The sequence below is a fragment of the Staurois parvus genome, unplaced genomic scaffold (genome assembly GCF_062004578.1).
Source record: "Staurois parvus isolate SC_StPar_1 unplaced genomic scaffold, SC_StPar_1.0 ptg000397l, whole genome shotgun sequence".
NCBI classification, from domain to species: domain Eukaryota; kingdom Metazoa; phylum Chordata; class Amphibia; order Anura; family Ranidae; genus Staurois; species Staurois parvus.
The window spans coordinates 5,543,383-5,555,804 of record NW_028318193.1 but is presented as its reverse complement, the minus strand read 5'-3'; the positions used below and the strand labels follow the sequence as shown (position 1 = coordinate 5,555,804).

Genomic DNA, 12,422 nt, shown 5'->3' with positions numbered 1-12,422 from the left:
AATATTGGCCAACATTTATTTTGTTATCTTTTTAGTAAAAAGAAAAAATAACCGAAATTAGTTCTTAACCAAAAATTATAATTTTTAAACTTTTGTTTACATTTTTATTTTTTTTTTATATTATTATTTCTGTTTTTTTTTTTTTTTTACATGCTGTCACCCTAGAAGTATACCATGGTGACACTGTACTATTTGTGGGGGTGATGAAGATTTTTTTTTTTTTTTACACTGCTTTTACACCCATAAAGGCTGTAAAAGCAATCATTTCTCCTTGCTGTATTGTTGCAGCCATTGAGAACTACTGTGTGAGCTGTGATTGGTCACAGCTTGTCACATGGCACAAGGCTGTTGTGAATAGCCTTGTACCATGTGACCTCTGTGATCATTCACAGATTTCACACGTAGTAAGCAATGATGTCAGAAGTGACATAATTTACTGGTTTACTGATTTTTCCAGACGTCTGCACTAAGAAGTCAGATTTCAGGCATTCCCTGCAACAAAAATTTAATTTTTGGTGAAATGCTGTAAGGGCTGGTTCACACCATAGAAATGCAGTTCGGATGCGTTTCTGTATGCACGTTTTTGATGCGTTTTTGATTGTGTTCCGGTGCGTTTTTTATGCATTCCAGTTCATTTTTTCCCCTCTCTTTTTCTTCAACTTAAATAAGGACGTGCAACAAAGTTTGGTAAACTCCTTGCAATGTACATAGATCACCTAGAGGGGTGATCTCAACAAAAATGGAGTTATTCTTTAAGTTTCACTTGGAATTGTCACTATATTCCCAATGTTACAAATAGTGGAAGTTCTTTCAAGGTAATACCATACTCCAAAGATTAAAAGTCCACCCATTTTACCCTCTAAAGAATTCATACAACTGTGTGTTGCCTTGTAGTCTAAAAGTGCATGTGCTTTGCCTGTAGTTAGAGCCCGTTCACACCAGAACCCAGTGGGGGAAAGGCACGTTCCATATGCGTTTCCTGCATTGTAAGTGAACGCTCTGCCCTTGCGAGATGCATGCAGATGCCAATTAATTGTTAATAGTACACCCTTCACATTTTTGTAAATATTTTATTCTATCTTTTCATGTGACAACACTGAAGAAATGACACTTTGCTACAATGTAAAGTACTGAAGTGAAAATGTCCAAATTGGGCCCAATTAGCCATTTTCCCTCCCTGATGTCATGTGACTCGTTAGTGTTACAAAGTCTCAGGTGTGAATGGGGAGCAGGTGTGTTAAATTTGGTGTTATCGCTCTCACTCTCTCTGGTCACTGGAAGTTCAACATGGTACCTCATGGCAAAGAACTGAGGATCTGAAAAAAAGAGTTGTTGCTGTACATAAAGATGGCCTAGGCCAGTGTTCGGCAAGCCGCGGGTCGCGAGCCACATGCGGCTCTTTACACGCTTTAATGCGGCTCTTGTGTGCCGGGCGCCCGCTCCCCTCCCTCCTTTCGGGCGGCAGGGACTCTGCAGCGTGATCCAAAAAAAAAACAGCCAGGGCAGCGCGCTCAAATGCAATGATTGGCCAGTCTCGCTGCCACTCACATCCTGATAGCCAGTGATTGGCTGTCAGGATGTGTGTAGGCGGGGCAGCGTGACGAATGTGAGAGGAGCTAGGCTCCTCTCACAGTCCGCCCTGAAGACCGGAACGGCGAGGGAACACGGCGAGAGGAACGCGCGGAGCAAAGGTAAGTGAATTGACACAGGGGGGACTTGGCTTACTACTTGCTACTTACTACTACTATATGGGGATGAATTACTATAGGGGGGATGAATTACTATGGGGGATGAATTACTATAGGGGGGATGAATTACTATATGGGGGATGAATTACTATGGGGGATGAATTACTATATGGGGGATGAATTACTATGGGGGATGAATTACTATATGGGGGATGAATTACTATGGGGGATGAATTACTATGGGGGATGAATTACTATATGGGGGATGAATTACTATGGGGGATGAATTACTATGGGGGATGAATTACTATATGGGGGATTAATTACTATATGGGGGATGAATTACTATGGGGGATGAATTACTATGGGGGATGAATTACTATATGGGGGATGAATTACTATAAAAACTTATTGAAACTAAAAACAGTGTGCCATCCTATGTATTTTCAGTTTTAAAAATGTGGCTCTCAAAATAAATTTCAATCGTGGTTTTGGCGAGATTTGGCTCAGTTGAAAAAAAAGGTTGCCCACCACTGGCCTAGGCTATAAGAAGATTGGCAAGACCCTGAAACTGAGCTGCAGCACGGTGGCCAAGACCATACAGTGGTTTAACAGGACAGGTTCCACTCTGAACAGGCCTCACCATGGTCGACCAAAGACGTTGAGTGCACGTGCTCAACATCATATCCAGAGGTTGTCTTTGGGAAATAGACATATGAGTGCTGCCAGCATTGCTGCAGAGGTTGAAGGGGTGGGAGATCAGCCTGCCAGTGCTCAGACCATACGCCGCACACTGCATCAAATTGGTCTGCATTGCTGTCGTCCCAGAAGGAAGCCTCTTCTAAAGATGATGCACAAGAAAGCCCACAAACAGTTTGTTGAAGACAAGCAGACTAATTACATTGATTACTTGAACCATGTCCTGTGGTGTGATGAGACCAAGATAAACTTATTTGGTTCAGATGGTATCAAGCGTGTGTGGTGGCAACCAGGTGAGGAGTACAAAGACAAGTGTGTCTTGCCTACAGTCAAGCATGGTGGTGGGAGTGTCATGGTCTGGGGCTGCAGGAGTGCTGCTGGCACTGGGTAGCTACAGTTCATTCAGGGAACCATGAATGCCCACATGTACTGTGACATACTGAAGTACAGCATAATCCCCTCCCTTCAGAGACAGGGCCACAGGGCAGTATTCCAACATGATAACAACCCCAAACACACCTCCAAGATAACCACTGCCTTACTAAAGAAGCTGAGGGTAAAGGTGATGGGCTTGCCAAGCATGTCTCCAGGTTTAAACCCTATTGAGCATCTGTGGGACATCCACAAAGGTGGAGGAGCGCAAGGTATCTAACATCCACCAGCTCCGTGATGTCGTCATGGAGGAATGGAAGAGGACCCCAGTGGCAACCTGTGAAGCTTTGGTGAACTCCATGCCCAAGAGGGTTAAAGCAGTGCTGGAAAATAATGTTGGCCACACAAAATATTGACACTTTGGGCCCAATTTGTACATTTGCCTTAGGGGTGTACTCACTTTTGTTGCCAGTAGTTTAGACATTAACCACTTGCCTACCAGGCACTTATACCCCCTTCCTTACCAGGCCAATTTTCAGCTTTCAGCGCTGCCGCACTTTGATTGACAATTGCGCGGTCATGCAACATTGTACCCATATGAAATTTTGATCATTTTTTTCTCACAAATAGAGCTTTCTTTTGGTGGTATTTAATCGCCACTGGGCGCTTTACTTTTTGCGCTATAAATTAAAAAAGTGCAAAAAATTTGAAAAAAAAAAAAGTTTCTTTGTTTCTATTATAAAATTTTTCAAACAGGTAATTGTTCTCCTTCACTGATGTGCGTTGATGAGGCAGCACTGATGGGCACTGATAGGCGGCACTGATGGGCACTGATAGGCAGCACTAAAGGGCACTGATAGGCAGTACTAATGAGGTGGCACAGATAGGCGGCACTGATAGGCAGCACTAATGAGGTGTCACGGATAGGCGGCACTAATATGCAGCACTGATAGGCGGCACTGATAGGTGACACTGATGATGGGTACTGATAGATGGCACTGACTGGCATCACTGCTGGGCACTGACTGGCGGCACTGACTGGCACAACCGCTGGGCACTGACTGGTGGCACTGACTGGCAGCACTGCTGGGCTGCACTGGTGGGTGGCACTGGTGGGCAGCACTGGTGGGTGGGCACAGGTGGGTGGCACTGGTGGGCACAGGTGGGTGGGCACAGGTGGGTGGCACTGCTGGGCACAGGTAGGTGGCACTTCTGGGCACAGGTGTGTGACACTGCAGAGTGGCACAGGTGGGTGCACTGCTGGGCACAGGTGGGCGGAGCTAGTGGGCGCACTGCTGGGCACAGGTGGGCGGAACTTGTGGGTGGCACTGCTGGGCACCGATCATCAGGGCACTGATCATCAGTGCCCTGATGATCGGTGCCGATCCTCGCTCTGACAACTGCCGGTTCTCGGCAGTACTTTCCTCACGATCTGACAGCGTGAGGAAAGTGCAGCCGAGAACCGGCACTTGCATTTCCCTGTGATCAGCGTGTCATTGGACACCGCTGATCACGTGGTAAAAGGCCGGTATGATTGGCCTTTTACCACATCTCGTGATCAGCTGTGTCCGTAGGACACAGCGATCACGGAGATCGCCGGGTGCGCGCCCCCTGGGGCGCGCAGGAGAGCGCGTTCTGGGGGGACATCATATGACATACACCCAGAACTGGCCGGCCGCAGTGAAGCCGTCATTCGGCTATCTGCGGTCGGCAACTAGTTAATGGCTGTTTATTGAGTTATTTTGAGGGGACAGCAAATGTACACTGTTATACAATCTGTACACTCACTACTTTACATTGTAGCAAAGTGTAATTTCTCCAGTGTTGTCACATGAAAAGATATAATAAAATATTTACAAAAATGTGAGGGGTGTACTCACTTCTGTGAAATACTGTATGTATAATTGTCACCAAATGCACCTCCTTTTTCTGTACTGAAAAATCTCAGAGATCTCAGATTATCTAGGAAAGATGTTCACATAGTTACAATGTATGCCTAATAGTATAAGTAGTTCAGTTAATGTTGTGCTGTCCTGTATGTCTAAATAAGTCCACAAGTTTTACACAAATCTGGGAGCTTTTATTTTGTCATATGTTTTGTACCTTCAGTGACATATTCAAATAAATAGCTATTTTGCCACATAACTTTCATGCTATTGGAAATTAATTATTTTTTTTTTCTCATCTCTACAATTAAAAGCAGATTGCATGCTAGGAGTTCTAATAGAGCTTTGCTCATTGTCTTGTCATTCGCCTTTTTATAGCTAGAAGCTAACTCGGCCAAACTATGTGCCAGTAAAAGTACTTCAGACTCTCAGACAGACGCGAAGAAAGAAAAGACAGAGCAAAGGCGCCTGCTGGAAGACACTCACATTGCAGCAATGGAACTCAAAAGGCAGTTGGAAAATAATGAACGGAACTGGAAAGTGGAAAAGATGGAGTTGTTGGAAAGATTTGACAGTGAAAGAAAAGAATGGGAATGTCAATGGAAAATGATGCAGAAAAAGATAGAGGAGGTAATATATTCCTTGGATCATACCACTGTTTTAACAACATAGTGTTTCCATGTCTATGTTATAACTACAGCTTTTTCTGCACTAAATGCATGATTATTTTTTTATTCCTGTGTTCTACACCTATGGAATTGTATCTCTGCTGTGTTCTACTCTTGTGTTATACTCCTATGGAAATGTTCTCTGCAGGTTTTCAAAAAAATACATCATCCCATATCTCAGAGGTCAGTCACCTGTCAATCGCCAGCAGGTGATTACGTTTGAGTCCCTGCCCTGTCAACCCTCAAGTGCTCTTCCTCTTTTCCCCCCAAATGGCAGTTGAGCTAAGGCCATACCACATCTCGGAGGTCGGTCACCTGTCGATCGTGATCTACCTGTCAATTGCCAGCAGGTAGACCACTTGCAGACTGAACAGGCATGGATGTCGCAAAACTGACATCCACCCTGTTCAAATCTATTTGTGGATCCCGTGCTGAGCAGAGTGCAACACCCTGTGTGAAAGACCCTAAAGCCAGCCATACATGGGTCGAATTCCAAAAGAATTTTCATTTGAAAATCTTTTATAAGAATTTTCGTTCAAATTTCACACCATTAGTGGGTCACAGAAACAGACAATTTTTGTGTGACCATCGAATTTGAGTGATTGGGCATGTTGAAATTTTTTTGAAAAACGAACGAAGTTCGAATCAATGATGGGAGAATCGTGCAAGAAATATGAAGCTGTGACCTGTAAAGAAAACAAAATTCTTGGTCACAAAAATTATTTTCTGTAGCAACATGAGGAGAAATTGAATTCTTGGTTGGTTGAATTTCGAAATCAATGGTGGCACCATCGCATTACAATACGCACAAAATTTCAGATTTTCTAAAAAATTCATTCAGAATTTGACCCGTGTATGGCCTGCATAACACTACCTTTTTACCCTGTCTACGTTGCTGCTCTATCTTGAGAAAAGACACTTTAAAGTGGATTTAAAGGCTGAAGGATTTTTACTTTAATGTATTCTGTGCATTAGTTAAAACACCTTCTGAGTACAGCTTCTCCCCAGCCCCCCAATACTTACCTGAGTCCGATCTCAATCCAGCTCGGTGCGCAATAGCAGCATCTCCCTCAGCTCACTCCCTCCTCTTAGGCTCAGAGACATTGGCAGAAACCATTGGCTCCTACTGCTGTCAATCACAGCCAGTGAGGAGGGAGCGGGGAGTGGGGCCAGGCCATGCTCTGTGAGCCTATGAACAGAGAAAGCTGGCTCGGTAGTGAGCCCGCATGAGTGCCCCCATAGCAAGCGGCTTGCTATGATGTGCAATCGGCGGGTGAGAGGAGGTGATGCATCGGGAGCAGGGGAAGGTGAGTTACCAATATTAAGGGGGGTAGGTAAGAAGAATAAATGTACTTTGCCAGCACAAAACCACCGAAGTGCTGCTGTCACTGAGCCTAATAGAGAAGGAGCTCCTTTATTGACTGAAACACTGCCACATCTTCATCTCCAGCAAGGAAGCAACGGTAGAGAATCAATTACCTTTTGATCCTCTTTACAGGATTATAGTAAGGAATTCAGTTGTATGTAAGGAAATTCTTTGCCTCTTGAACAGAACACAGTTTATATATATTCTGTTTTGATAACTTCCTGAATATTTTACAAACTGTATACATTTCTGAAAGTTTTTTAAGCAACTGCAACTCATTTATGCTTACATAAACTCAAACAGCTATTTTAACTTTTAAAAGTAAACCTGCAATTACTTAATGTACTGTAGACAGAAAAGCCTCATTTTTGCAACCCCTGATCCTAGTTTAATTGTAATATTAAGGGCTTGGCTTCAGTGACTAGGAAGCAGTAATTGGACTTTAAATCTGAGTTTGGTATGAAGCTTAGACACTAGGATGGAAAAGTTGAGCCTTTTAACATAGTGAAACCTGAATCCTAAGGTCCCTTGCACACTTGGTGTTTAGCCCCAGTGCATGGGGCTCTGGCATTTAGTTGTGGGCCCAGGTGCACTGTCCACCACCGCTGTAGGCAGCCTGTCAATGAGTGGCTGACAGGGCTGGATGGTACACCTAGCAGTACTTGTGTTTACTATGTATACTTATGTTTCTTCTTCTTCTGGGCATTTCGCCTCTGAAAACCTACTGCCCTAAACATAAATACCACTGCACCGTTCAGCCTAAATGTCAGAACCTCATGTGCTAGGGCTAAACATGGGGCCTAAGGGCATTTTTCTGGCCAAAACGGTAATAGCAAGCATCTTGTGGTGTCTGCTGTTTTCCAGGGTTTTTAAAAGTTTAAAATAGCTTGCAGGTTTAATTTTAGCAAAAACCAGGAGCAAACAGGTTTGAGGTATTTTTTTTACCTGTAAGACCATCTTATATGACATGCTCCAATATATACAGTACATTGCAATGGTCCCATGATCATACCCACCTGACAGTTCATGTGTTGACAAGGAGCATTCTGCTAGGAGGAGAAAGCAAAGTAATATAGTGATGAGCTTACTGCTGTTCGGTGTTGTCTTAACTCTCCAGTCACAGGCTGGGGCAAGTCCATGATGGTCTGGGCTCAGAAGAAGTGGGCTGAATAATGCTTATGTACTTGGGGGCTAAGAATACGCATGCATCATACATACTAGGTTGAGTACAACTGGAGAATCAATGGTGGAGAAGGATCTGGGGGTTCAGGTAGATCACAAGCTTAATAATGGCATGCAATGCCAAGCTGCGGTTTCTAAAGCGAGCAAAATCCTCTCTTGTATTAAAAGAGGTATAGACTCCAGAGAGAGAGATATCATATTTCCCCTGTGCAAATCATTAGTAACACCTCATCTGGAATATGCAGTTCAGTTTTGGGCACCAATTCACAAAAAGAACATTGGGGAACTTGAGAAAGTACAGAGAAGGGCAACCAAACTGATAAGAGGCATGGAGGAGCTCAGCTATAAGGAAAGATTAGAGGAACTGAATGTATTCTCTCTTGAGAAGAGGAGATTAAGGGGGGATATGATCAACATGTATAAATACATCAGTGGTTCATATAGTGAACTCGGTTTAGAGCTATTTACCCTGTGAGGTCATCACAGAGGACAAGGGGGGACTCTTTATGTCTGGAAGAAAAGAGATTTAATCTCCAAACACGGAAAGGTTTCTCCACAGTGAGAGCTGTGAAAATGTGGAATAGACTCCCTAAAGAGTTGGTTCTGGCCAGTTCAGTGGATTGCTTCAAAAAAGGCCTGGATTCTTTCTAAGGGCTCGTTCACACGTGACTTTATTTCTAACTCTTGCCAAACGCCCCTATAGCGTTTGACAGGCATTAGACAGGTGTTTGGGAAGCGTTTTAACGTTCCCAAACGCCCTATGCACGGTTTTGAGGCAGTTGATAGGAGTTTGCCAAGTGTTAAAACCGCACCACAAATGCCTATAGTGAAGTTAAATGGTATTAACGCCTCGCAACCGCGTCGCAACCACACCTCAAATGCCTGCCATGCGTTTGCGAAGCGGCACCATAGACTTGAATGGGAGGCTTCAACTCCTCCTGACTCGACACAAGGCTTCAGGTTTGCCGCGATGCGACAATAATGCTTCAGTGTGAACAGTCTTTTTTCAGCCAGACTAACTATGTAACATCTTGTAGTGGAAAAAGTATGGTGGTGGGTATTGCTGCAAAACCTGCTTTTTAATTTTTTTATTAGGCTACTCAGCTTTATCTTATCAATGGCTGAGGCTTTGCTTTATGAATTATGTGTCTGATGCAGTGGTCACTTGTTCTGGTGTCTTATACAGCTGTACCAGGAAGTCAGACTAAGAAGGGAGAAAAATCTGAATGGTGATGATGGTGACACCGAGGAAAAAGTGCTTCAGTTCTCAATACCCCCACAGACGGAACCTACAAAGCCGATAAACTTTGAAAGACAAAGTCATCAAAACAGCATGGTCAGCGCTGGGCCGGACAAAAACAGTAAACTATCGGTTAACAACTGTCCACGTTCAAATAAGGAGAATACAGCTGAATCCAAAATATCTGATAAAAAGCTTGAGGTTCACAAATCAGAATCAGAATATTGGCTAGCCCAAAGGATGTCCAAAACTGAAAACGACACGCTGAATGATGTGAGTACTGGTTTGATTGGCTGTTTGGTCATGACTGTGTATGGCAAGTGGCAACTGCAGCGTAATGAAATGTTTCATTCACTTCAGGCTCTAAAAGAGATTGCCAGGGTCAGCGAGGAGCTATGTAAATACCAGGAAGAAATCCGAACAAGAACCAACTGCAAAAGGTATATATTTACTGCAAGCTGACAATCATATATCGTTTAGATTTAAACAGATTATGAATGATATAGTTCAGCCTTGTATTATTACAGACTGGCAGCTCTCCAACAAATTGGAACGCTAAAATGTTTACATTACCAATCCCTTTGTCTAGTTTTCTTAGCCCTCATTTTGTAACTCTGCAATCTACAATCAGCTGGTTAATGGACAAAACATTTGTTTAAAAAATACCAAACTTTGTGCATTCATAGTTTTTTGTATTAACCCTTCCAGGTACGTTGTATGGACCTGACAGCGAGGGGGGGGGGGGGGTTACACACAATCCAATTGCTGCGGACGCTGTGTCTAAAGCTGACAAGCAGACTCCTGCCTGTCAGGTGGAAGCAGCCTGGCAGCTGCCCGATAACGGGTCCCCCACACCCACATGCTTTCCCGCTATGTATTCCGGGCTCCGCTTGCCCATCTTCAGGCCTGGGGAGTGACATGGCAGGTGCTGGCAGGTGGAGGGGAGAGCGGATGTGCTGTGACCTGGAAAGCAACGTGTATGATGTCACGTCCGGGTCACCCCTGTCACTTTTGCATTGCAATACATCCAGTGGAGCCCAGAGAAGACTTGCAGAGTCTTTTAAACCCTGCATGTCTCATTAAAGAGTACCTGTCACCTAAAAATCTTCACAATGGGGACTTTGTGTCCCCTATGTGATGAAAAAAAAAAAGAGTCACAATCTGCATTGCAATACATCCAGTGACGCCCAGAGAAGACATGCAGAGTCTTTTAAACCCTGCATGTCTCATTAAAGAGTACCTGTCACCTAAAAATCATCACAATAGGGACTTTGTGTCCCCTATGTGATGAAAAAAGAAAAAGTCACAATCTGCATTGCAATACATCCAGTGGAGCCCAGAGAAGACATGCAGAGTCTTTTAAACCCTGCATGTCTCATTAAAGAGAACCTGTCACCTGATAATCATCACAATAGGGACTTTGTGTCCCCTATGTGATGAAAAAAAAAAGTCAGGCAGAAAGGAACATTTTAATTGCAAAAAAATAAAGTTACACCCAAGCACATAACATCCCCTAACAAAAAATTTTGAGGCCCCCCCCACATACACGCACGTACAAACGTAAACGCACACATCAGAGGCACCTACGGGTGAAAACGTTGTTTGCGATGTTACATATCGCTGCGCACGCTGGAGTGAGAGCAATAGTTCTAGCACAAGACCTCCTCCATAACGCTAAACTGCTTTTGGAGCTTCCCCTATTAAAATATAGGGTACTGAAGTTTGTCGCTATTTCACCAGTGCACACAAATTTAAGGTTTGACATGTGAGGTATCTATTTACTCGGCACAACCTCATCTTTTTATATTTTACCAAAAAATGTGGGTAATTTATTATGTTTGTTTAACTTTAGTGTGTTTTTTACTATAATTTCACATTTCCTAGACCTTTGTGGTAATATCATGTGACAAAAAAAAAAATGGAACTGCTACTATTTTCTTCTCTAGGGTGTCTGCTTTCAGAAAATATATAATGTTTGGGGGTTTTGTGTAATCTTCAGGCCTACAATGATTTTTTAAACGTGTGCAAAAAATGCAAAAACGGCTCTGGCAGTGAAAGGGCTAAAGAAAAATTGTCATGTGAGATATACAAAGGCTGTCATTACACTGCCTCCCCTTCTGAAAATGCTAGTTGCTTGGCTATTATGCATACCCTCTGACTTTAAAGGATAACTGTTCCTCTGCATGCTGTTGTATCTGAGGATTTGTGACACCCTAACATATATATCCACCAGTAGATTTCAGTACTGCAAATTAAAGTGTTACTAAAGTCTCTCTTTTTTTTTTAATTAAAATAAATAACAAACATGTTATATTTTCCTGCTCTGTGCAATGGTATCCTCTTCTTTATGTGTCCCTATAGCAAGTCATTTGTTATGGGGGCACACAGTGTCTACTCACTCCATAGACACAAACAGTGGGATTTAGCCCCACTTCCACTTCCTCGTCACTGCAGTTTGAATGACTGCTGCTGCTCGAGTCCCTTTAAAAAGAGGAAGAGGGGTGGAGAAGAGATGCAGCTTCTCCCCTCTCTTCCCCTTCACACAGGGAAGGGGGATGACCGAGAAATTGAAAATGTTTTTTACCTTATTGCAAGGAATGCATTAAGGCAAAAAAATGTTTTTAGGTTTAGTATCATTTTAACTTATGAACAGTACTCCTCCAAAAACAGTGTAGACTTACTACAATAAAAATAATTGTATCATTTTTTGGCATTGTTATTTGAATAAGCAACAGCTGGGAGTGCACCAGTTATTCATGTGTGCCCACTCAGTGCTGTCAGCTTTCCATATGTTTCAGTGGGGAGATCTACATTCTCGGGACACCATCACAAGCAGTGTGTTTTTTTTAATGTGAATATGTTGCCTTGTACTTGTAGATGCAAAAACAATGGTAAACTGCACAGTTGGGGGGGGGGGGGGTTGTAAGCATTACAATAACAATACCCGGGCTCCCGGATAACATTTGAAAAAAATCTTATTTTTGTTTATTTAATCACACATTATACATTTGAAAAAAAAAACTATTTTTGTTTATTTAATCACAAATTATACATTTGAAAAAAAAATCTTATTTTTGTTTAATCACAGATTATACATTTGAAAAAAATCTTATTTTTGTTTATTTAATCACAGATTATACATTTGAAAAAAAACGTATTTTTTTTTTATTTATTCACAGATTATACATTTGAAAAAAAAACTATTTTTGTTTATTTAATTACAAATTATACATTTGAAAAAAAATCTTATTTTTGTTTATTTAGTCACAGATTATACAATTGAAAAAAAATCTTATTTTTGTTTATTTAATCACAGATTAT

The 12,422-nt window shown here is 42.4% G+C and overlaps 1 protein-coding gene across 1 annotated transcript in view; it reads left to right on the top strand.

Annotated features, from left to right (window-relative positions):
- The window catches only part of KIAA0408 (KIAA0408 ortholog), a 71,335-nt gene that overhangs the window by 20,890 nt on the left and 38,023 nt on the right, over window positions 1–12,422 (top strand). Inside the window, exons 3-5 of the mRNA XM_089686461.1 lie at window positions 5,024–5,275; window positions 9,048–9,374; window positions 9,462–9,541. Of these exons, the coding sequence (XP_089542587.1) occupies window positions 5,024–5,275; window positions 9,048–9,374; window positions 9,462–9,541 (659 nt within the window). The remainder of the gene's footprint in view (window positions 1–5,023; window positions 5,276–9,047; window positions 9,375–9,461; window positions 9,542–12,422) is intronic.